The sequence below is a fragment of the Triticum dicoccoides genome, chromosome 5A (assembly GCF_002162155.2).
Source record: "Triticum dicoccoides isolate Atlit2015 ecotype Zavitan chromosome 5A, WEW_v2.0, whole genome shotgun sequence".
NCBI classification, from domain to species: Eukaryota; Viridiplantae; Streptophyta; class Magnoliopsida; order Poales; family Poaceae; genus Triticum; species Triticum dicoccoides.
The window spans coordinates 39,826,281-39,853,480 of record NC_041388.1 but is presented as its reverse complement, the minus strand read 5'-3'; the positions used below and the strand labels follow the sequence as shown (position 1 = coordinate 39,853,480).

Sequence of the window (27,200 nt, the reverse complement as noted above, 5' to 3'; positions counted from 1 at the left end):
AATGCAGTTGCATCGATAAACAGAACGATTCACATTTACTTCCATTGTACGAGGCCAAGCAATAACAAGTAGGGTGAACTCATAAATCCTCCAGAAGCTAGATAAATATAAGTAACCAATACACTGATGCGATGTATGGTCCAGACAGTAAAAAATCATTTAAATCAGAAGAGTTAAGTTGTTTCCTTTTCCTTCACTTCAATGGTATTCATAAGACATTCCAGAATAAATACCCACCCTTCAATTAACACTGAAGAATGACACTGCATGCAGAGTCATTGAACAGATGTTCCAATGGAAGATTAAAAGATGGATCTCGACAAGCCGCCGTCTTATACTGTAGCAACATTGTTGACGAATCCAAAACTTTTCAGTGAGATTGTGCATATACCAGCAAGTGTAGGACAAAAGAAATGACACAAGATTGTACATATACACATACTACAGACAAGGGTACTAAGAAAGTCTTCACAGAACACAAATGAGATAAGCAAAGATAATTCCTGACTCACCAAACCCATTTCAACATCTACACAGGAAGGGGTCATTCAAGTTAAGATCACTGAGATGCTTGGTCTCCCAAACAGCTTCGAGAGAAGTACCAGTTGTAAAATGAAACTGAGCATCTCTTGAAGCCTTGTTCCCTAGCTGAAGCTTCCCACGCTGTTCTGCCAAGAACTCCTCATCGTACAAGCTGGCCTCAACATGAAACGTCATTGACTCCAGCACTCTGGCGTTCAGCACAAAGAATTTGGCAAAGTTAACCTGTGACCAGCTGCCCAGATACGTTTCCAACACTACTGTCCTGAGACGGATGTCAAGACATCTGAGAAGATCCCGGTGTTTATGATGCCACAAATTTTTCTCACCCGAACTCCATGACTGCAAAGAAAGACATAAAATCTTTCACCGCTTTAGAACAGTGAGTATATCAAAAGCTAAGCTAAACGATGCTAGGAATTATCAAGGAAGAAACAGCCACCTTCACGTGCAGCTTCTCCAAGCATGGAAAGAATCTCATCATGTCAAGAAGATTATCCAAACTAAGAATATTGACATTGACAGCTAAAATCTTGACAGTGTGCACCGCCGTTGTCAGGCTATTGGCGCGCAATCCCTAAATGGAGCATGGGAGACAAAATCAGGCTATATAAAAGTGCAGATGACAAACACGGGTTAACTAGTTAGACATCCCATATATAAGGCAAGAAGTATATAGAGCAGTTGGAAAGTTAATCACCTGAATAACTGTGGAGCCAAACACTAGTTTGGTAGAATGATCGCCCCAATCAGTAAGGAAGCCCAAGGTGTGAAGTCTAGGCGCGGAGATTACCGACACCTGCAGACCACACTCAAAGTAGAGAGGGATCAACTTTTCAAGACAAGGCGCATTCTGGATGACGAGTTCCTCAAACTGGAGCTGACTGAATGCCTTGCAGTTCTGAAGTTGATCTTGCACACATATGAACGTAAGAGTGAGGGAATTGATCCGAAGGCGACGGAAGCCGAAGATTGTGTGAATCATCAAGCATTCCAGAGCGGGGCAACGGGCGATGAGGCTGTGCAGAGAATGCTCCGAGGTGGAGACGGATTCAAGTGACAAGTGCTTGAGGTTGGGGAAGTGAAGCCCTTGGGCGATGTCGTCGTCGGGGAGGCGGCAGCCACCGAAGGTGGCGACGCGGAGGGTGGGCGAGAAGCGGTAGGCGGACGCCGGCAGCGGCCCAAGCGGTTTAGAACGCTTGGAAGAAACCCAGCACTCGAGCACCTGGAGGCCGTCGAGGGCGGGGGCCACGAGCCAGCAATCCAGGGCGGCGGAGGCGGCGGCGGCGAGGGCGGGGGCCACGATCCACCAATTCAGGGCGGTGGCGGCGGTGGCGGCGGCGGCGGCGACGGGGAGACGGTACCCCTTGACACGGAGGCGGCGGCCGGGGCCTTGGTGGCGGTCAAGAATGTGCGCTACAGCAGAGGGGACGTTGTTGTAGACCCTGCGGTATCTGACGACCGCGAGATCGGCGGCGGTGGCAAAGCCACGGCAGTCGAGGTTGAGAGGGGCGGAGAGCCAGAGGTGGCGCCACCGGGACGCGAGGATCTGGGTGCGGGCGCCGTCCTTGGTGGGGAGGAGGGAGATGATCTCGCCGAGGAGTTCGTCGGGGAGGGCGCTGATCCGGTCGACTCCTGCCGCCCCGGCCGAAGGTTCAATCTCTCCCTCGGAGCCCAATCTCTTCCTCTTCTTGGCTGGTGGACGACCTGACGTAAAAGGAGCGCAGTACGGCGGCCGGCGCGGAAGAGGCTTGCGCCGCCGCTCCATCCTCTCCTCTCTCACCGCCGGCGCGTTTGGTCCTTTCTCGTGTCACAAGATGGGCCCAAAGTGGCCAAGATATTGGACGCCTGCCCAACCATGGTCCAAGCTGGAGCAACTAAATTTCGCGAGCGGCCAGCCCACTACACCGTGTACGCTGTTTCTTTTTCTTCCTTTCTTGAAATTCAGCTATCTTTATTGAACAATGATCTTGCCCGTTACTCCCCCCGTCCCGTAATATAAGAGCGTTCTGGGATGGGGGGAGTACACGATAACGAATACGGGAGTATGGAGGATAATCACGCCACTCCTCAGATAGTTTTCTTGTTAACTTGCTCGAGCAAGCGAACGCACAACAACATTGCTTTCACGGGCACATGTATGCTATAGTCGCCATGCCGAAGGAATTCGAAACCTCCCGGCAGTCATTAGTCACCACTTCTCCTTATGCTCGATACTCGGCTGGATCAAGAATGACTTGAACTATCTCCATTGAATTACTCTCCACCGCCACTGCTAAGATCCCCAACAAGTCTGCAAGTCATGACCCTTCCAATAGTGCGACTGCTTCTATTGATGCAACGTCCATGGCAATGTCTTCAAAAGAACATGATGCAACTATCAACGCCCCATTGGAGTCTCGGAGTAAAGCTCCCGTCGCTCCAACCCCCACGTCCGGGTAAAAACTCGCATCAATGTTATGTTTCATAGTCCTCACCGTTGCCCTGCTCCGTTTGACATTCCAAACGGAGCTTTTATCTTAACAGCCAAAGCATTCAACACAACCCTTTTTATACTTATGGCCGACCTAGTAGGGGATACCACGTCTTACCATGTGAAATTTTTCGGTGATCCCACCAGAGATACCATCATGCAACCATAATAGTCTCAATTCCATTCGCAATGGGAAGAGCCATCCCTCCAGGAAGCTCACCACAAAGAAGTTGCTCCGGAGTTACAACTCCCGATCGCTCCCGAGCCGCTAAAGGTTATATGAATTCTCGCAGTGCAACTTCCTTCCAAACGTCCATAGCTCTATCGCATAGGAACAACATATGACTGAGATCTTGGGGATCCACATGACAAACATGGCATAGAACGGGGGTTTGCATATGACGATCAGCCAAAGAACAATAACAAGGAACTAGGCCATGCAACACCCTCCAATTGAAAATATGAACTTTAGTGGGTACCAATCTCCCCACAATAACTTCCAAAACAGATGTGGCTCCATCCCTCCAACTCCCTCATTAAGACGGGCCCCGGTCATGTACTTAGATCTCCATGCCTCCAGATACACCGAGCTCATCATGAAGCAAACCGACTTTGTATATTGCGATGCAATTAAATTCGCCTAACCATGCATTTATGAGCTACAAGTTATCCTTGATCAGCTGGTCATCCCAGTTCCTAGAATTTGGATCAATTAAGTCTTGACCCGTTTGTAGTAAACAATGTCCTCTAGGTGTCTCCCTCCGATCGAGTGACCTTCCATATATCAATTCTAGCGCCATCGCTCGGGTGCCAGATAGCTGACTGTTTAAAAGTTTTCAATCCAACCATAATATTCTCACAAGTGGATGCTAGTTTTCTTAGCTCTGCTAACAACAATGTTGCTTCTGGCCTCTCGGAAATATCCACTCTACGTGTCAGTTGCTCTTTTGGAAACCGTTCGGTCGCCCTTACTGGCGGAAGGGTTTTCTACTCCGTTTTAGGTGTTTTTTTATTAGGGTTTGTGTCCTACTCAGGATGAAGTGGTCGCAACTCCATGAAGATGTAATAGCGTCCTCCACGCTCAACTCCGTCCCGGCGGGGCATCTAGCTTTGCCAGAGGGTACGTTAAGGTATGTCTCCAACGGATCTCACGGGATTCAGGTCTGTTGGATCTCCGTGGATTCAACCTTTGTTCATGTGTATACAAATATAAATGGAAATGGGGACAATCGATGCCCTCCCTAGAATATCCATGTCCCCATATATTCCCCATTATCCCATCTCCATCCATGTTTGCATGATCAGGGATGAATGGGTGTGGGGAATAGGATACCTTCTCCATCCCGTTACCCTATGGGGAAACTACTTCAGTAAATATCCCCATGGGGAAGGTTCTCTCTCACCCACCTCTAAAGGATGAAATCCTTGTTAGTTTGGTGGGTCTAGGGCCTCATTGTTGTCCCTATCTACTAGTTGGATACTTCTGATCTACGCTTCACAACAACAGTATGTCACGATGGTCAATCACAACCAACATCTGAGCAGCGACACCTCAAGTGTTCACCATGCATGCATTTAGTTTGATAGTTGTCAGCTCTAGATTGTACGGTATTCTTGTGTGTAATGTGAACATGGATTGATCAAGAGAAGTTATGCATGTGTGCGTTGCTACTGGGAATGGTCTCCTGACATAGTGGAATTAATTGTTAAATATAATTTTTGCACTGATTAATCTCATGAAGATCCCTCGATTTTATCTTATGGAAGTAGGGGGACTTCTCGCTGCAAAAATAAGAAGGCAGTGAAACTAATTCTTGATGGCATATAGCACTTCGAAGTTCAAATGTGACCGGCCATCAGGGGGGCAGCCGCGATGAAGTAAATTCATGGCTAGCTTGCATCATGATTCATTGATTCTCTGTGTGTATATATAGAAACCTTTAGAAAAGTAGTGTGGATGTAGGGATATATGGGAGGTGATTTTGCACATGCTTGCCGGAGCTAGACATATAGCATGCTGGCTTTAGAGCCTTAAATGTTGCACATGCAGTGGATATGAGGACAATATATGTAGTACGCGTGTACAACCGAGATATGAAATAAACATTTTTTTTTTAAAAAACTCCCCAGCCTTTGCATCATAATGATGCATACGGCCATAATGAAATAAACATTGTAAAAAGTTCATAGGTTCGAATCATCTCGCACCCACCCCAAAAAATAGGTTTCAGACTATATATCTTAGAGAGTGTATCCTCCTGACATACATCACTCTTCCCCTAATCTCATCCATCAAGACGGAAGTGACTTGTCTTAGCTAGAAATGAGTGCATCTCCCATATACGAGCTTCTCCTGATGTGACGTTCTCAAGTAGAAATGAGAGTCGTCAGGAATGTACCAAGCCTTTACATAGGAGTACACGATAGAGCATCACATAGTGCACGGTGTTGAAATTTTGCTAGTAGGCTTTTGGCCCAAAGCCCAACTAAAATTCTGAAATTCTCTTGGCTCATTTATGCACACATGTGAGTGGAGTGAGTGAGGCTAAAGTTTAGTCCCACCTTGGAAGTTGAGAGAGAGTTGCATCTCTTTATAAGATGAGCTCTTCTACCATTTGTATGAGCATGAGAAGAGGAGATCTATACGTGCGCTCCTCCTCCTCGCTCGCCGCGCCGCGGGTTGCGGGATTGAGCCGAGGACAGAGCTATGCACGTTGTCTATATTTTTGCTGCTCGGGAAAAATTAATGAGTTGTTAATTAATAATTAACGAACGTGTTAATTACTAAACCGTTTCCGATTCTTTTGGATCGTGACGACTCGGACATGGGGTTTACTCCCACGACCTACCCGGCCCGCACTATATAGTCAGGAAGACGTCTACCCTAGTCGTCGCCGCTTCGTATGGTTTCTCACCACCGTTCCAGATCATTGTGCCGCCAAGCAAGTCTTCTCCATCCCTCCTTTCGGCGTGAACCGGGAGAAGGGACAGCAGGCCTCCGGAACCCCGCCTCTCATGATCCTGTACGGGAGGGGCGATCAGATTTTTGGAGAGCGCACTCGCGCGACTGCTGGCAGCGACGACTTCGCGAACGACGACTTCTTCCCCGACCTCGGCAACCTCATCCTCGACGACATGGGCGACAACGTCAACGCCGGCGGTGCTGCTCCCGCTGCACCGTATGTGATTCTATCCTTCCTGTTCGAGATCGTGGTAGAATTCATTTTTCTAGTATGTGCCCTAGATGTGATCTATTCATCTGCTATGCTAGTTCGCATGATTAGTTTAATCTCTGCTACTGTAGTCATGATTTATCTTCTAATTATTCGGATTAAATCTCGTAATAACTTGCTCATATTTCAAACAATCCAAAAACCTGATTATAGGCAATTTACTCCGAGTGGTTTTGCTGCGCATCCGAAGCCGCGTGCCTTTAAGGGGGCGCAATATAAGAGGTGGCGCACGAGAGCAGTCTACTGGTTTCAGACCATGGGCTGCTATGACGCCACCAAGGGCAAGCCTGAGGGCGATCTTAATCCAGCACAGCTGGAAGCTTTCAAGAAGATCGATACCCTCTTTAAAGGCGCTCTTCTGAGTGTTCTTGATGACTCCATTGTGGATTCGTATATGTCGTTTGACAACGACAAGGACATGTGGGTTGCGCTCGAGGCTAAGTTTGGTGCCTCGAACGCCGGCAGCGAGTTGTACGTCGTGGAGCAATTCTATGACTACAAGATGACTGATGAGCGCCCTGTTGTACAGCAGGCTCATGAGATACAGTCGCTCGCAAAAGAACTTGAGTACTTCAAGTGTGTGTTGCCAGACAAATTTGTTGCCGGAGGCATCATTGCCAAGCTTCCACCTTCGTGGAACAATTTTGCTACTTCCCTGAAACACAAGAGACAGGAGTTTTCCGTTGCGGATCTCATTGGTACTCTTGATGTTGAAGAGAAGGTGAGAGCAAAGGACACACGTGCTCGAGTTGCTGAGGGAGGTTCTAGTGCCCACATGGTACAGAAGAAGAACTCCCAGCCCAACAAGTTCAAAAACAATAAGAACAAAACTCAGGGCAAAGGCAAGTTTGATATAAAGAACAAGCCATCACATTCTACCAACTTCAAGAAGAATTCTCATAAGAAGGGGAAGGGACTTTGCCATGTCTGCGGTGATCCTAATCACTGGGCTCCGAAGTGTCCTAACCACTTTAAGGAGCGCGAACATGAGAAGAGCGGCAAGTCCACTAATGTTGTCATCGGTGATATTGATATGAAGGAATCAGGGTACGGTATTTTTCCTACCATCCTTTCAGTATTTCAATCCCCTGATTGGTTAATTGACACCGGTACCAATGTACATGTTTGTGCTGACGCCTCCATGTTTTCTTCTTGCCAGGCAACAGGGACTTCACCTGTGCTGATGGGGAATGGGTCACATGCCATCGTTCGAGGTGTTGGTACGGTCGATCTGAAGTTTACTTCGGGGAAGACTGTGCGTCTGAAGAACGTTCATCATGTGCCATCCATAAATAAAAATCTCGTTAGCGGTTCCCGTTTATGTCGAGATGGTTTTAAGTTGGTTTTAAAATCCAATAAAGTTGTAATTTCTAAGTATGGACAATTTTTTGGAAAAGGCTATGAGAGCGGAGGTTTGTTCCGCCTGTCTTTGTCAGATATTTGCACTAAAGTTATTAATAATGTTTGCCACAACAATGAGTCTGATATTTGGCATTCACGACTTTGTCACATTAACTTTGGTTGCATGACGCGGCTAGCCAATATGAATTTAATTCCGAAAAAATCTCTACTGTCAAAGGCTCTAAGTGCCAAGTATGTGTGCAAGCTAAGCAACCTCGCAAGTCCCATAAGACTGCAGAGGCAAGAGACTTGGCGTCACTAGAGCTTATACATTCTGATCTTTGTGAGATGAATGGCGTGTTGACAAAAGGTGGAAAGAGATACTTCATGACGTTGATTGATGGCTCCACTAGATATTGTTATGTGTATATCCTGAAATCAAAAGATGAGGCTTTAACTTTCTTTAAAAACTATAAAGCTGAGGCAGAGAACCAACTTGATCGAAAAAATAAACGGCTTAGGTCCGATCGTGGTGGAGAGTATTTTTCCAATGAATTTGATATATTCTATGCGGAACATGGTATAATCCATGAGAGGACACCTCCCTACTCACCTCAGTCAAATGGGGTAGCCGAAAGAAAGAACCGAACTCTAACTGATATGGCTAACACCATGTTAGACACATCGGGTCTTTCCAAGGAATGGTGGGGTGAGGTGCTAATGACTGTGTGTCATCTCCTAAACCGAGTTCTCGCAAAGCATAAGACCATGACTCCGTTTGAGGAATGGGAAAGGAAAAGATCGAAACTCTCTTACCTACGTACTTGGGGTTGTTTGGCGAAAGTCAATATACCAATTCCCAAGAAGCGCAAGCTTGGACCAAAAACCGTGGATTGTGTTCTTCTGGGCTATGCTTTTCATAGCATCGGCTATAGATTTTTGATAATAAAATCTGAGGTATCCGACATGCATGTTGGTACGATTATGGAGTCGAATGATGCAACTTTCTTTGAGGACATATTTCCAATGAAGGATATGTCGAGTTCAAGAAATCAGGAGATACCTACTCCATCTAGTGAGGAATTCACTGTAATTCCTGAACCCACCATTGCGATGGAACACGTTGAGAATCCTGTTGAGGGTGATAATGGAACTCCTGTGAGGAGTAAGAGACAGAGGACTGCAAAGTCCTTTGGTGATGATTTCATTGTGTACCTCGTGGATGACACACCCAAGACTATTTCAGAAGCCTATGCATCTCCTGATGCTGACTACCGGAAGGAAGCTGTACGTAGCGAGATGGATTCCATCTTAGCTAACGGTACCTAGGAGATCACTGACCATCCTTATGGGTGCAAACCTGTAGGATGTAAGTGGGTGTTCAAGAAGAAGTTTAGACCTGATGGTACGATTGTAAAGTACAAGGCACGGCTTGTGGCCAATGGTTATACCCAGAAAGAAGGTCAAGACTTCTTTGACACTTACTCACCCGTGACTAGACTGACCATAATTCGGGTGCTACTATCACTGGCTGCCTCACATGGTCTTCTCGTTCATCAAATGGATGCTAAGACAACTTTCCTTAATGGAGAGTTGAAGGAGGAAATTTACATGGATCAACCAGATGGTTTTGTAGTACCTGGTCAGGAAGGAAAGATGTGCAAGTTATTAAAGTCTTTATATGGCCTTAAACAGACTCCTAAGGAGTGGCATGAGAAGTTCGAAAGAACATTAACTGCTGTCGGCTTTGTAGTAAACGATGGTGACAAGTGTGTGTACTATCGCTATGGTGGGGGCGAAGGAGTTATTCTTTGTCTGTATGTCGACGACATACTGATCTTTGGAACCAAACTTGATTTAATCAAGGAGGTTAAGGATGTCTTATCTCGCTGTTTTGAGATGAAGGATCTAGGAGTAGCTGATGTTATCTTAAACATCAAGCTGTTGAGAGATGAGAATGGTGGGATCACACTGCTTCAGTCTCACTATGTGGAAAAGGCCTTGAGTCGTTTTGGGTATAGCGACTGCACGCCTTCTCCAACTCCATATGATGCTAGTGTGTTGCTTCGAAAGAACCGACGGATTGCTAGAGATCAACTGAGGTATTCTCAGATTATTGGCCCGCTTATGTATTTGGCGAGTGCCACGAGGCCTGATATCTCTTTTGTTGTGAGCAAGCTGAGTCGGTTTGTGTCAAAACCGGGAGATGATCATTGGCATGCGCTTGAGAGAGTTATGCGCTATTTAAAAGGCACCGCGAGCTATGGGATTCACTACACCAGGTATCCAAGGGTACTGGAGGGTTATAGTGACTCAAACTGGATATCTGATGCTGATGAGATTAAGGCCACAAGTGGTTATGTTTTCATACTTGGTGGTGGCTGTTTCCTGGAAGTCTTGCAAGCAGACCATCTTAACGAGGTCAACTATGGAAGCAGAACTCACAACATTAGACACTGCCACTGTTGAAGCAGAATGGCTTCATGAACTCTTGATGGACTTACCTATGGTTGAAAAACCAATACCCCCTATCCCGATGAACTGTGATAATCAAACGGTGATCATCAAAATAAACAGTTCAAAGGACAATATGAAGTCCTCAAGGCATCTGAAGAGGAGACTGAAATCTGTCAGAAAATTGAGAAACTTTGGAGTTATTACGTTGGATTATATCCAAACGTCAAAAAATTTGGCAGATGCCTTCACAATGGGTCTATTACGTAATGTGATAGATAATGCATCGATGGAGATGGGTCTGAGACCCACCGCATGAGTTGTTCATAGTGGTAACCCACTCTATGTGATCGGAGATCCCGTGAAGTAGAAATGGGAGACAAGCTGTTGGTCAGCTGGGAGGAGAGTATCCCTATATTACGTATCCCACTCCATGAAGATGCAATACTCTCCTGATCTGCATGGCAGGTTGATATTTATCTTAATGTGTTCCAAGTGGCTTATTCGGGTAAGCAGAGATGTTGTCCTGTAGAACATCTTCTAAGGAACACACCTATATGAATTTGACTGTTAACGTCGCAGTCTGTGAGAATTAGGTGTTCTCTAATAAATTAATGAAAAGAACCTGGAGTATGAAGTATACGCTCCACCCGCGGGGAAGCCTTGCGGCAGCCCAGTATCGGTCAAGAATTTGTGTGAAACTAGTCTCGCAGAAAACTTGTAGTTCAAGGCATAGTCCACTATTCAACTTGTGATCTAGTGTAGCATAAATCTCTAAGTGGAAGTTCAACTTCACAGTCTCCACTAAGCACCGGTATATAAACAATGTTTTGGAACTAAATGATGAGATGTGCTAATGAGACTTTGTGGGGGATTGTTGAAATTTTGCTAGTAGGCCTTTGGCCCAAAGCCCAACTAAAATTCTGAAATTCTCTTGGCCCATTCATGCACACATGTGAGTGGAGTGAGTGAGGCTAAAGTTTATTCCCACCCTGGAAGTTGAGAGAGAGTTGCACCTATTTATAAGGTGAGCTCTTCTACCACTTGTATGAGCATGAGAAGAGGAGACCTACACGCGCGCTCCTCCTCCTCGCTCGCCTCGCCACGCCGCGCCGCGCCGCGGGTTGCCGGATTGAGCCGAGGACAGAGCTATGCACGTTGCCTATATTTTTGATGCTCGAAAAAAATTAATGAGTCATTAATTAATAATTAACGGACGCGTTAATTACTGAACCGTTTCCGATTCTTTTGGATCGTGACGACTCAGACGTGGGGTTTACTCCCACGACCTACCCGGCCCGCACTATATAGTCAGGCAGACGTCTACCCTAGCCGCCGCCGCTTCGTATGGTTTCTCACCACCGTTCCAGATCATTGCGCCGCCAAGCAAGTCTTCTCCATCCCTCCTTTTGGCGTGCACCGGGAAAAGGGACAGCAGGCCTCCGGAACCCCGCCTCTCGTGATCCTGTACGGGATGGGCGATCAGGTTTTTGGGGAGCGCACTCGCGCGACTGCTGGCAGCGACGACTTCTTCCCCGACCTCGGCAACCTCATCCTCGACGACATGGGCGACAACGTCAATGCCGGCGATGCTGCTCCCGCTGCACCGTACGTGATTCTATCCTTCCTGTTTGAGATTGCGGTAGAATTTATGTTTCTAGTATGTGCCCTAGATATGATCTGTTCATCTGCTATGCTAGTTCACATGATTAGTTTAATCTCTGCTATTGTAGTCATAATTTATCTTCTAATTATTTGGATTAAATCTTGTAGTAACTTGCTCATATTTCCAACACACGTACTAAAGGGATGAAGATCCATCTGCTGAGTACAGTCAAGGATGCGGTCCTGACTTTGTCTGCAAGTGTAGCACAAGAGACGAAGCTGGGCGTAGGGTGAGCAGCTCTACAGCTGGGCGCATCGCAGCCTTGTAGCTGAGTTTCTTCAGCTGAACGAGGTCCTTATGCAGCTTAACTAAAGATAGGGTTTATTGTGTAGCATTTTTAGGATGTATTCTACTTTCCGGGGCCTTCGCTACTATCTCTAGGATCGTGACCGCAAACAAGGTTTCAATTCATGGTTTTCACGACTTAGTGATGATGCTCCGACTATGGCAGCTATTACAATCTATAGCAAAAGCTCTCAGAGCATTTTAACATTTCGTTTTTCTCTTTAAAAAGGGACTCCCCGGCCTTTGCATCAGAAAGATGCATACGACCCTTTTATTAAACAAATAAATAGATTCGAACAAGGTCTTGAAGTCTTCAAATAAAAATAAAAAAAGCTCACACATAGCAAAAAGGCTAGAAGATAGACTAGCCAAATAAAGGAAGCCACAACCGGCTGTCAAAAAGAGAGATAGGTAAACTAATTGTCTATTCTATTACATGACCGTCATCCAAACCGGTTGAAAATATCCCGAACTACCATTTCCGAACGGATAGATGCAGTAACCAAACGCTCTCTGTCCTCCGTCGGAGTGAGTAGCGACCACGAACGAATCAACGCCGTGGCTCGGAAAATAACCTGCAAAAAATGAATGCGTGTTGTCCTGTTAAAAACCAAATCATTTCTGCAATTCCAGAGAGCTCACAACAAGGCGCAGACTCCTACACGAATATGTCTCGCTAAATCGGGCTCTACCCCTTTAAGCCACGTTCCAAATAGCGCGTTGACAGAATTCGGTGGAGTAATATTAAAAGCAATATGGACCGTCCGCCATAAAACTTTGTCTAGCGGGCAATCAAGAAAAAGGTGTTTGATCGACTCATCCTGATCACAGAAACTACACCTAGTAGGTCCTGTCCAATTACGCTTTGTCAAGTTGTCCTTGGTTAAAAATAACTTGTTTATGGATAAACCACATAAACATTTTGATTTTCAAAGAAACTTTGACAGCCCAAACACGTTTGGAACTAGGAATCAAGCTTGAATTGATAACATCAACATACATTGATTTAACTGAAAATAGTCCAGACCTAGTAAGCTTCCAGTGTAATTCATCGAGTTGTTGAGAAAGCTGAACCTCCATCAGTCTACTTACTAGACGGAGCCATTCTTCCTAACGATTGCCCACTAGCGCCCTTCTGAACTGCAATATTAAGGGGGTAGATTGAAATACCGTTGCAACGAACACCTCACGTCGTTGAACAATACGATACAAAGACGGGTATTGAATGGCAAGGGGTGTCCCTCCGAGCCAAGTATCCTCACAGAATCTTGTACTAGCACCATTACCAATAATAAACTTTGTCCTATTAAACAAGGATAATTTGACTTTCATAATCCCTTTCCAAAAAGGAGAGTCAGTCGGCCTTACTGTCACCTGAGACAAAGTTTTGGTTTGAAGATACTTGCTACGGAGAATTTGCGCCCAAGTGGCATCAGTCTCACTTGATAACTTCCACAGCCACTTACTGAGAAGACATCTGTTCTTAACTTCAAGATTCTCGATACCAAGACCCCCTTGGTCTTTCGGTCTACAGATGATATCCCATTTGGCTAGACGGTATTTTCGTTTTAGTTCATCACCCTGCCAAAAGAACTGTGATCGATAAAAGTCCAGTCTTTTCCTGACTCCAACTAGGACTTCGAAGAAAGACAAAAGAAACATAGACATACTCGTGAGAACCGAATTTATTAGAATTAATTGGCCTCCGTATGACATGAGCTTGCCCTTCCAGCAACTCAGTTTCTTTTCAAATTGGTCCTCGATGCATTTCCATTCTCTGTTTGTCAGCCTACGATGGTGGATTGGTATTCCTAAGTATGTGAAAGGTAAAGCCCCCAAATCGCACCCAAACAATTGCCTATATGCCTGTTGTTCATCTTTGGCTCTACCAAAGCAGAACAACTCGCTTTTGTGAAAGTTAATCTTTAACCCGGTCAATTATTCAAATAGGCATAACATCAGCTTCGTATTTCTCGCTTTGGCCAAGTCATGCTTCATAAAGATGATTGTATCATCGGCGTACTGAAGGATAGACACACCTCCATCAACGAGATGAGGAACCAAGCCACCCACTTGATCAGCTTCCTTAGCCCCTCCTATCATAATTGCCAACATGTCAACTACAATGTTGAACAGGACAGGGAACATCGGATCCCCTTGTCTCAGACCTTTATGTGTCTGGAAATAATGACCTATTTCGTCATTCACTTTAATTTCAACACTCCCTTTTTGTGTAAACAATTCAACCTGGCGGCGCCAGGCTTCATCAAAACCTTTCATACGCAATGCCTGTTGGAGGAATGGCCATTTGACCTTATCGTACGCTTTCTCGAAATCCACCTTAAAAACAACTCCATCTAATTTTTTCGAGTGGATTGCATGGAGCGTTTCATGAAGGACCACCACCCCTTCTAGGATGTTTCTGTCTGACATGAAAGCAGTTTGGGAATGCTGCACCACAGAATGCGCAATCTGTGTGAGCCGATTAGTCCCAACCTTGGTAAAGATTTTGAAACTAACATTGAGAAGGCAGATCGGCCTGAACTGCTCAATTCTCACCGCGTCCGTTTTCTTAGGAAGCAGTGTTATTGTTCCAAAATTTAATTGAAATAACCGAAGCTTTCCAGAGAATAGATCATTGAACATTGGTAGCAAATCCCCCTTAATAATATGCCAACACTTTTTGTAAAACTCCGCCGATAAACCATCTGGCCCTGGAGCCTTATTGTTTTTCATCTGTGCTATAGCATCATACACCTCCTTCTCCGAGAGCGGGGCAACCAAAATATCATTATCATTAGCAGTTAGTTGAGGCACATCCTCAATCTTGGACTCATCGAGGGGCACACAACTATCCTCCGGAGGTCCAAATAACTGCTTATAATACTCGGTTATATAAAGTTTTAGGTTGTCCTGTCCTAAAATAGTTCCTTCATCTTGTTCAAGCTGAAAGATTCTCTTCTTTCTGTGCTTGCCATTAGCAATCAAGTGGAACAATTGAGTATTCGCATCCCCCTGGACAACTTTGCGGACCTTAGCCCACAATGCCCACTTCAATTCTTCTTCGCAGAGAAGTTCTTTGAACCTCATCTCCGCATCTAGTTTAACCTCAAGCTCCGCGGCTTGCAAAATCATGGACTCTGCTTTTAAATCTAGGGTCTGAATAAAAGAAAGGAGCCTTTCCTTTTCAACCTTACAAATCCTACTAAGGTGCTTAGCCCATCCCTGTAGGAAACTTCTCAAATGCCTAATATTCTTCTGCCAACGCTGAACAGAAGTCCTACCTCCTGCATCCTTAGCCCATTCCCTGACAACCAGATCCAAGAATCCTTCTCGTCCAAACCATGCCAGCTCGAAAGAAAAGGTGTTTTTGTTTCCCACATGGTTTGGCTCACCTGAGTCCACGAATAAAGGAGTGTGATCCAAGATTCCGCGCGAGAGAGCCTGAACTGTTACGAGAGGGAACTTATGTTCCCACTCGACGCTCGCGAGGACTGGATCAAGCTTCTCATATGTCGGGTTTGGCAAAGCATTAGCCCAAGTAAACTTTCTACCAGAAAGCTCTGTCTCTCTCAGATCCATGCTTTCAATAATGGTATTGAACATAAATGACCATCTGCCATCAAAATTATCGTTATTCTTTTCCTCTCTCCTCCTAATGATATTGAAATCACCCCAACTAAAATTGGGAGTTGCTCGGACCCGCAGATTCGAACAAGGTCCGCTAAAAGCTCCGATTTAAGCTTGGGCTGCGCGGACCCATACACCGCCACCAAAGCCCAGTTAAACCCATCAGCTTTGGACCTGACTCGAACTTAACCGCGAAGTCACCCATCACTACACTTCGGACTTCCAGCGAATCACACCTCACTCCAAGCAAGATCCCACCCGATCTTCCTCGCGGAGGAAGGCAATGCCAATCAAAATCAACACCGCCCAATAAAGTGTTGAGAAACTGGGGCGCAAAATTATCTCTACCGGTTTCCGAGAGAGCAATAAAATCTAATCTATGCTCCAGAGACGCCTCAGCAAGAAACCTCCTTTTAGCCAAGTCTTTCAGACCTCTGCTATTCCAAAAATACCTTTCATATTTCATCATGAAATTTTTGGGTAGTCCGAATCCTAGCACTCCTACGAACTGCTGAAGTGGGATAAATCTTCCGCTTCCACTTGCGTTTGGGTCTACTTTGATCCTCCATCCGGTCCTCATAACCGGGCTCAGTGGGTCTACCTATAGCGTCCTCTAGATTTGCATCCTCTTCCTCCGACTCAAGAGTGGATGGTGCAAGATCCGCACAAAGATTATCGAGCACCCTGACCCCCAACGCATAAATCACTGCATCGTTCATGGGTTTTTACCGCTCCTAGGTTTCGAATAGTTTCTAAAGCGCGCTCCGCCTCCAAATCTAGGAGATCATTAACCGAATTGGATATTTCACTATCATTACTCCCTAGCGAAACACCTAGTTGGTTTGCATTATGAATAATATCCTCATTAGAAAAATGCAAAATTGAATTAGAAACGTTGACAGACATACCCATAGTGATCTCAATGTCACGAAGCTTGGCCGCCCTCATAGCGCACCTCTGCTGCATGTCATCAACCTCTGGGTGCTCCTCAGGGACCGGGTCTGGGATCCCACAAAAAGCAATCACCTCCTCCCGAGTAAAACCTCTCGCTGAATCCCACAAAGGGTCAGCCAGAGTTACCGAAGGAAGCGGCGGTGGGCCCCCAGGCCCCACAGACGCGTGCCTCATACTGCGGTCTTGGGCCACCGGTAAGCCTAGAGAGGGGAACACCTGCCCGAATGCTCCTCCCGCCCCAACCCTCTGGCCAGAGGATACCACCGGTGCCGCAGGAGACGCGGCCTTCCTAGCTGCCAAAGAGGAAGGGGGGTCGAGGCCACCTGCCCCAGACCCCCACCCTGCGCCACTATAGAAGTGGCCTGATACTTCTCCAACATATCTATAATTTTTGATTGCTCCATGCTATATTATCTACTGTTTTGAATGTTTATGGGCTTTATTATACACTTCTATATCATTTTTGGGACTAACCTATTAACGTAGAGCCCAGTGCCAGTTTCTGTTTTTACCTTGTTTTAGGGTTTCGAAGAAAAGGAAAATCAAAAGGAGTCCAAATGACCTGAAACTTCACGGAACTTATTTTTGGATCAGAAGAAGCCCACAAGACTTGGAGTCTACGTAAGGGAAGCTTCGAGGAGGCCACGAGGTAGGGGGCACGCCCACCCCCCTGGGCGCGCCCTCCACCCTCGTGGGCCCCTCGTGGCCCCCCTGACGTACTTCTTCCGCCTATATATCTCCATATACCCTAAAAACATTCGAGAGCACAATAGATCGGGAGTTCCGCCGCCAGAAGCCTCCGTAGCCACCGAAAACCAATCTAGACCCGTTCCGGCACCCTGCCGGAGGGGGCAATCCTTCTCCGGTGGCCATCTTCATCATCCCGGTGCTCTCCATGACGAGGAGGGAGTATTTCTCCCTCGGGGCTGAGGATATGTACTAGTATCTATGTGTTTGATCTCTCTCTTTCGTGTTCTTGAGGTGATACGATCTTGATGTATCGCGAGCTTTGCTTTTATATTTGGATCCTATGATGTTTCTTTCCCCCTCTACTCTCTTGTAATGAATTGAGTTTCCCCTTTGAAGTTATCTTATCAGATTGAGTCTTTAAAGATTTGAGAACACTTGATGTATGTCTTGCCGTGCGTATCTGTGGTGACAATGAGATATCACGTGATTCACTTGATGTATGTTTTGGTGATCAACTTGCGGGTTCCGCCCATGAACCTATGCATAGGGGTTGGCACATGTTTTTGTCTTGATTCTCCGGTAGAACTTTGGGGCACTCTTTGAGGTTCTATGTGTTGGTTGAATAGATGAATCTGAGATTGTGTGATGCATATCGTATAATCATACCCACGGATACTTGAGGTGACATTGGAGTATCTAGGTGACATTAGGGTTTTGGTTGATTTGTATCTTAAGGTGTTATTCTAGTACGAACTCTAGGGCTGTTTGTGACACTTATAGGAATAGCCCAATGGATTGATTGGAAAGAATAACTTTGAGGTGGTTTCGTACCCTACCATAATCTCTTCGTTCGTTCTCCGCTATTAGTGACTTTGGAGTGACTCTTTGTTGCATGTTGAGGGATAGTTATGTGATCCAATTATGTTAGTATTGTTGAGGGAACTTACACTAGCGAAAGTATGAACCCTAGGCCTTGTTTCCTAGCATTGCAATACCGTTTACGCTCACTTTTATCATTTGTTACCTTGCTATTTTTATATTTTCAGATTACAAATACCTTTATCTACTATCCATATACCACTTGTATCACTATCTCTTCGCCGAACTAGTGCACCTATACAATTTACCATTGTATTGGGTGTGTTGGGGACACAAGAGACTCTTTGTTATTTGGTTGCAGGGTTGCTTGAGAGAGACCATCTTCATCCTATGCCTCCTGCGGATTGATAAAGCTTAGGTCATCCACTTGAGGGAAATTTGCTACTGTCCTACAAACCTCTGCACTTGGAGGCCCAACAACGTCTACAAGAAGAAGGTTGTGTAGTAGACATCAAGCTCTTTTCTGGCGCCATTGCCGGGGAGGTGAGTGGTTGAAGGTATATCTTTAGATCTTGCAATCGAGTCTTTTAGTTTCTTGTTTTATCACTAGTTTAGTTTATAAAAGAAAACTATAAAAAATGGAATTGAGTTTATCTCATACGCTTCATCTTTTTAATATCTTTCTTGAGTATGATGGAAAGGAAAATTGTGCTCAAGTGCTAGAAGAAGAATGCATTAGAATGTTTGGCACTAAATATTTGAATGATGAGCATGATTGCAATGTTGTTAGTACGAATTCCTTGAATATCCATGATGCTAATGATATGCAAAGCCACAAGCTTGGGGAAGCTATGTTTGATGAAGACGATATTTTTTGCCCCCCAAGCTTTGATGAGCAAATTTACTATGATGAAAGCATGCCTCCTATCTATGATGATTCTTGTGATGACACGTATGCTTTAAAGAATAATGATAACCATGAAACTTGCCATCTTGATCTTAATTTTCAATCACATGATAGTTATTTTGTTGAGTTTGCTCCCACTATTATTCATGAGAAGAAATTTGCTTATGTGGAGAGTAATAAAATTTCTATGCTTATAGATCATGAAAAGAATGCTTTAGGTTCTGGTTATATTGTTGAATTCGTTCATGATGCTACTGAAAATTATTATGAGGGAGGAATATATGCTTGTAGGAATTGCAATAATATCAAGTTTTCTCTCTATGTGCTTAAAGTTTTGAAGTTATGCTTGTTTTACCGTCCTATGCAAGTTGATTCTTGTTCCCACAAGTTGTTTGCTCACAAAATCCCTATGCATAGGAAGTATGTTAGAATTAAATGTGCTAGTCATATTCTTCATGATGCTCTCTTTATATTTCAATTCTTATCTTTTATGTGAGCATCGTTGAAATCATCATGCCTAGCTAGGGGCATTAAACGATAGCGCTTGTTGGGAGGCAACCCAACTTTATTTTTATTCCTTGCTTTTTGTTCCTGTTTATTAATAAATAATTCATCTAGCCTCTGTTTATATGTGGTTTTATGCTTTTATTAGTGTTTGTGCCAAGTAGAACCTTTGGGAAGACTTGGGTGAAGTCTTTATGATCATGCTGTAAAAACAGAAATTTTAGCACTCACGAGAATTACTACCATTTTTATTTGGAGAGTGATATTTAGTTAATTCTTTTTGCAGATGATTAATAGATAAATTCCTCAGGTCCATCAATTTATTTGAGAATTTTATGAGTGCCAGAATTATACGTTTGATCCAGATTACTACAGACTGTTCTGTTTTTGACAGATTCTGTTTTTCATGTGTTGTTTACTTATTTTGATGAATCTATGGCTAGTAAAATAGTTTATAAACCATAGAGAAGTTGGAATACAGTAGGTTTAACACCAATATAAATAAATAATGAGTTCATTACAGTACCTTGAAGTGGTGATTTATTTTCTTATACTAACGGAGCATACGAGTTTTCTGTTAAGTTTTGTGTTGTGAAGTTTTCAAGTTTTGGGTAAGGATTCGATGGACTATGGAATAAGGAGTGGCAAGAGCCTAAGCTTGGGGATTCCCAAGTCACCCCAAGGTAATATTCAAGGATAGCCAAGAGCCTAAGCTTGGGGATGCCCCGGAAGGCATCGCCTCTTTCGTCTTCGTTCATCGGTAACTTTACTTGGAGCTATATTTTTATTTAGCACATGATATGTGTTTTGCTTGGAGCATCAATTTATTTTGTTAGGATTTTCTTGATTTTATTTAGAACAATGTTTTGCATCTTTTATTTCAATAAAAGTGGCATTGATAGCCTTTACTATGCCTATGTTACAAGTATACATGTTGCTGTTTGAAAACAGAAAGTTTACCGCTGTTGCAATAATTACCTAGAAAAGTCAGAATGTGATAATATGTTGAAACCTTTTGCATATTAAGATCTGATAAATTTACTACAGTGGGAATTTTATTTCATAATTTTTGGAGCTAGGTAAGTATGGATGTTGCAGCATTCTTTACAGACTATCCTGTTTAGGCAGATTGCTGTTATGTTTGCATATGTTTGCTTCTTTAATGATTCTATTTGAGGATAGGACTATTAAATATGCAGAGGCATTTAGTATGCAATGTTGAATAATAATTTTAGTGATTTGCTACAGTAGAGTATGATAAGGTTTTTACAATGGTTTATACTAATTTATCTCACGAGTCCTTGTTGAGTTTTGTGTGGATGAAGCTTTTGAGATTTAGGGAGACCGTGATATGAGAGGAATTAAGGAGACACAAAATCTCAAGCTTGGGGATGCTCAAGGCACCCCAAGATAATATTTCAAGAAGTCTCAAGCGTCTAAGCTTGGGGATGCCCCGGTTGGCATCCCACCTTTCTTCTTCAACAACTATCGGTTGATCCTAAATTTTTGCTTCTTCACATGATGTTTGCTATTCTTAGATGTCATTTTCTTTTGCTTTGCTTGCTGTTTGAATAAAATACCAAGATCTGAAATTCTTAAATGTTAGAGAGTCTTCATATAGTTGCATAATTATTCGACTACTCATTGATCTTCACTTATATCTTTCGGAGTAGTTTGTCATTTGCTCTAGTGCTTCACTTATACCTTTTAGAGCATGGTGGTAGTTTTATTTTGAAGAAATAGATGAACTCTCATGCTTCACTTATATAATTTTGGGAGTTTTAAATAGCATGGTAATTTGCTTAAAATCCTAATATTCTAGGTATTCAAGAATAATAAAATTCTCTTATGAGTGTGTTGAATACTATGAGAAGTTTGATACTTGATAATTGTTTTGAGATATGGAGATGGTGATATTAGAGTCATGCTAGTTGAGTAGTTGTGAATTTGAGAAATGCTTGTGTTAAAGTTTGCAAATCCCGTAGCATGCACGTATGGTAAACGTTGTGTAACAAATTTGAAACATGAGGTGTTATTTGATTGTCCTCCTTATGAGTGGCGGTCGGGGACGAGCGATGGTCTTTTCCTATCAATCTATCCCCCTAGGAGCATGCGCGTAGTGCCGAGGTTTTTGATGACTTGTAGATTTTTGCAATAATTATGTGAGTTCTTTATGACTAATGTTGAGTCCATGGATTATACGCACTCTCACCCTTCCATCCTTGCTAGCCTCTTCGGTACCATGCATTGCCCTTTCTCACATTGAGAGTTGGCGCAAACTTCGCCGGTGCATCCAAACCCCGTGATATGATACACTCTTTCACACATAAACCTCGTTATATCTTCCTCAAAACAGCCACCATACCAACCTATTATGGCATTTCCATAGCCATTCCGAGATATATTGCCATGCAACTTTCTATCATTCCGTTCATCATGACACATTCATCATTGTCATATTGCTTAGCATGATCATGTAGTTGACATAGTATTTGTGGCAAAGCCACCATTCATAATTCTTTCATACATGTCACTCTTGGTTCATTGCATATCCCGGTACACCGCCGGAGGCATTCATATAGAGTCATCCTTGTTCTAGTATCGAGTTGTAATCATTGAGTTGTAAATAAATAGAAGTGTGATGATCATCATTATTAGAACATTGTCCCAAGTGAGGAATAAAAAAATAGAAAGGCCATAAAAAAGAGAAGGCCCAAAAAAAAGAGAAAGGCCATAAAAAAAGAGAAGGCCCAAAAAAAATAAAAGAGAAAGGCCATAAAAAAAGAGAAGGCCCAAAAAAATGAGAGAAAAAGAGAGAAGGGACAATGTTACTATCCTTTTATCACACTTGAGCTTCAAAGTAGCACCATGATCTTCATAGTAGAGAGTCTCTCATGTTATCACTTTCATATACTAGTGGGAATTTTTCATTATAGAACTTGGCTTGTATATTCCAACAACGGGCCTCCTCAAGTGCCCTAGGTCTTCGTGAGCAAGCAAGTTGGATGCACACCCACTAGTTTCTTTTGTTGAGCTTTCATACATTTATAGCTCTAGTGCATCCGTTGCATGGCAATCCCTACTCCTTGCATTAACATCAATCGGTGGGCATCTCCATAGCCCATTGATTAGCCTCGTTGATGTGAGAATTTCTCCTTTTTTGTCTTCTCCACATAACCCCCTCATTATATTCTATTCCATCCATAGTGCTATGTCCATGGCTCGTGCTCATGTATTGCGTGAAAGTTTATAGGTTTGAGATTACTAAAGTATGAAACAATTGCTTGGCTTGTCATCGGGGTTGTGCATGATGAGAGCATTCTTGTGTGACGAAAATGGAGCATGACTAAACTATATGATTTTGTAGGGATGAACTTTCTTTGGCCATGTTATTTTGAGAAGACATAATTGCTTAGTTAGTATGCTTGAAGTATTATCATTTTTATGTCAATATGAACTTTTGTCTTGAATCTTATGGATCTGAATATTCATGCCACAATTAAGAAGAATTACATTGAAATTATGCCAAGTAGCACTCCGCATCAAAAATTCTGTTTTTATCATTTACCTACTTGAGGACGAGCAGGAATTAAGCTTGGGGATGCTGATACGTCTCCAACGTATCTATAATTTTTGATTGCTCCATGCTATATTATCTACTATTTTGAATGTTTATGGGCTTTATTATACACTTTTGTATCATTTTTGGGACTAACCTATTAACCCAGAGCCCAGTGCCAGTTTCTGTTTTTACCTTGTTTTAGGGTTTCGAAGAAAAGGAAAATCAAACGGAGTCCAAATGACCTGAAACTTCACGGAACTTATTTTTGGATCAGAAGAAGCCCAGAAGACTTGGAGTCTATGTAAGGGAAGCTTCAAGGAGGCCACGAGGTAGTGGGGCACGCCCACCCCCCTGGGCGCGCCCTCCACCCTCGTGGGCCCCTCGTGGCCCCCCTGACGTACTTCTTCCGCCTATATATCTCCATATACCCTAAAAAACATCCGAGAGCACAATATATCGGGAGTTCCGCCGCCAGAAGCCTCCGTAGCCACCGAAAACCAATCTAGACCCGTTCCGGCACCCTGCCGGAGGGGGCAATCCTTCTCTGTTGGCCATCTTCATCATTCCGGTGCTCTCCATGACGAGGAGGGAGTAGTTCTCCCTCGGGGCTAAGGGTATGTACCAGTAGCTATGTGTTTGATCTCTCTCTCTCTCTCTCTCTCTCTCTCTCTCTCTCTCTCGTGTTCTTGAGGTGATACGATCTTGATGTATCGCGAGCTTTGCTTTTATATTTGGATCCTATGATGTTTCTTCCCCCCTCTACTCTCTTGTAATGAATTGAGTTTCCCCTTTAAAGTTATCTTATCGGATTGAGTCTTTAAAGATTTGAGAACACTTGATGTATGTCTTGCGGTGCGTATCTGTGGTGACAATGGGATATCACGTGATTCACTTGATGTATGTTTTGGTGATCAACTTGCGGGTTCCGCCCATGAACCTATGCATAGGGGTTGGCACATGTTTTCGTCTTGATTCTCCGGTAGAACTTTGGGGCACTCTTTGAGGTTCTATGTGTTGGTTGAATAGAAGAATCTAAGATTGTGTGATGCATATCGTATAATCATACCCACGGATACTTGAGTTGACATTGGAGTATCTAGGTGACATTAGGGTTTTGGTTGATCTGTATCTTAAGGTGTTATTCTAGTACGAACTCTAGGGCTGTTTGTGACACTTATAGGAATAGCCCAACGGATTGATTGGAAAGAATAACTTTGAGGTTGTTTTGTACCCTACCATAATCTCTTCGTTCGTTCTCCGCTATTAGTGACTTTGGAGTGACTCTTTGTTGCATGTTGAGGGATAGTTATGTGATCCAATTATGTTAGTATTGTTGAGGGAACTTACACTAGCGAAAGTATGAACCCTAGGCCTTGTTTCCTAGCATTGCAATACCGTTTACGCTCACTTTTATCATTTGTTACCTTGCTGTTTTTATATTTTCTGATTACAAATACCTTTATCTACTGTCCATATACCACTTGTATCACCATCTCTTCGCCGAACTAGTGCACCTATACAATTTACCATTGTATTGGGTGTGTTGGGGACACAAGATACTCTTTGTTATTTGGTTGTAGGGTTGCTTGAGAGAGACCATCTTCATCCTACGCCTCCTATGGATTGATAAACCTTAGGTCATCACTTGAGGGAAATTTGCTACTGTCCTACAAACCACTGCACTTGGAAGCCCAACAACGTCTACAAGAAGAAGGTTGTGTAGTAGACATCATGGCCACAGATGCCGCCGCCGGAGAGGAGGGGACCGAGGCCACCTGCCCCGGACCGCCTACCCCACCCCCGGCCGTCGTCGGCATCACCGGCGCCAGGATAGGAGGAAAGGAAGTCGTGGCCACCTGCCCCGGACTCCCTCCCCTAGAAGCATCCTCCATAGACAACGCCAACTCCCGGAATGAGGCCGCTGGGAGAACGGGGGAAAGAGAAGTCACCTCAGACTCCACCTCCCTTCCCCCCACCAAGGTCATCACCGAACCTCCGATCAAGGGACCAACAACAACAACAGGCTCCAAATCAGGTAAGGTGCGCTCAAACACATCATCAAAATCCACCCGGTCACTCCAGAGCCTGGGAGGGGCAGAAGCTGGCTCAAACGACCCAAACCGCAGAGAGCTCATAGGCATCGAGGTAGATGGCGTCATCCCGACCCCGGGCCCGTCCACGGGCAACTGAGCAACAGGTCCCGATCCGTTAGACTCTTGTCGTTCAGCCTCATCCATTGGTGCCCCCTTGGCACCCGCGCTGTCATCACCCTCATGCATATCCACATCAGTCCCATTTATTGCCTCAGCAAACAAATCCGCATCCTCAAACTCGATCTCAAGAGGAAAAACCTCACCTCTGTAGGTCCAGTTGACCACATCAGGGACAAAGTCATTGTCCAGAATGCTCACTAGAAGTCGGGCCACCCCATGAGCGTGGGTAAATGCCATATCCACTCTCTCAGGTTTTCCAACCATAATACCCATACTAGGCACAACTCGAGCATCCTGCAAAGGCTCAGATGGAGCCCCGGAAAATCGCAACCAAACCTGAGTAAGGGGCTTACCCTGTGGCTCCACCTTCTTCCACTCGTGAAATTCCAAAATGCATTTAGTGCCAGGAACTCTGCACAACCCAAAGCTCAGCAGTTTCTATAAATCATCCACCATGGGGAAATCAACCTTGAATACATTGGCCTCGGTACTGACAAGCTCCCACTGGAAGTCACCTGGAACCAGTTCCTGAAGCCTCTGCACAATCTGAGCCTTAGAAACCTCTCCCCGAGTAACTTTCACAATCCCAGTGGTCAAACTCTGTGTCACCACCGGAATCTCTCTCGCAACCGGGGACTCAAAGAACATCAACTCAGTACAATATACTCCATACATTGTAAGAGTCGGAATGTGATCACGCAAGAATGGGCAATCCCCCGTGGCATGTGCTGGCTTCCCACACGTATCGCAAAGCTCCGCCACGCACTCAGCAATGAAGTGTCCCTTCTCACTACATCGATAACATAACATCTTCTCCTTCTTACGCGTCCACTTGGACGCCCTCTCTGAATCAGTCCGGTCTCCTGTCTTAAAAGTAATCTCAGTCTCAGGCAACTCTGCGTTGGCTAGTGCCGTCACGGCATCCAACGCCTGGTTAGGCAGGTCAATCGTCTGAACGGGATCAGTTGCCACGACAGAGGCCTCATGGTCAACAGCGGCTGGAGGAGGCTGTCTGTTACGGTACCGACCACGACCCCCGCCACGACCACCATGGGGACCATGATATCCACCTCTCTACCGGTAGTCTGGGCCAGAAGCTCCCTCGACAAAACAAACCGTAGGGCCAAGGAAAGGTCTCTCAGCAGATCCATCACTTTGCCAGGCATACCCACGACATCCTCCCGTGGATGATGAACCACGGTGTTGTCCATCCCCATGTGCATCATATCCATCGTCCCCCCACTGTCCTCGGGGTGGTCCAGAAGCACCTCCAGCACCCATGTTCTGCACCGGTCCAGGCCGTTTTTGAGGTGACCTTGCGACGTAATGAGGCCGCGGTGTCACCCGAGGATGCTGACCTGGCGGCACGACCTGGTTAGGTGTAGGCGGACGCGGACCATACACACCACCCCGTCTCGCTACAGCAGACACTACCGGTTTCTGCGCCGGCGGCCGAGGAGCAAGGACCGTCCCGCCCCGACCCGCCGCTGGCAACGCAACCGGCCCAGGCGCCGGCAGCCGAGCCCCGGGAAGGCCCGCACCACGCCCCGCAGGCGTCTATGCCGCCCCACTGAGCATGGAAGGCCTAGGGCCAGGCAGCACCGCCGCCCCACGCCCAGCGCCCGTCGCCGGCGGTGACGCCACTCCGGCGCGGCCCGTCCCGGTCGGTGCAGCCGCCTTCTTCCCTGGCGGCAAGCCAACCCCTCGGCCGGCCATGACTACGAGGGGGGGATGTGCCTTGCTCGGCCAAGACCACAAGATCGGAACCCGAACGTCCCTTCCCGCGAACCCTAGTGCGCAGCTGGGACGAAAACGGAGAAGAACGATCGAAGGAATCGCATGCACGTACGCGATCAAGGTTAGTGAAAACTGGACCTGCCTGGGCCTCATACCCAGCAATCTACGACCCAACAGAAATTGTTGATGCTT

General features: G+C 45.0%; 1 protein-coding gene across 1 annotated transcript; it reads right to left on the bottom strand.

Annotated features, from left to right (window-relative positions):
* Positions 1–310: 310 nt before the first annotated feature.
* LOC119299125 (F-box/FBD/LRR-repeat protein At5g53840-like) lies at positions 311–2,323 on the bottom strand. Its single transcript, XM_037576397.1, has 3 exons — positions 1,241–2,323; positions 983–1,117; positions 311–882 (listed from the first exon to the last, which is right to left on the bottom strand). The coding sequence occupies exons 1-3, from the start codon at positions 2,306–2,308 to the stop codon at positions 523–525; spliced, it is 1,563 nt and encodes a 520-aa protein (XP_037432294.1). The 5' UTR covers positions 2,309–2,323; the 3' UTR covers positions 311–522.
* Positions 2,324–27,200: the final 24,877 nt, after the last annotated feature.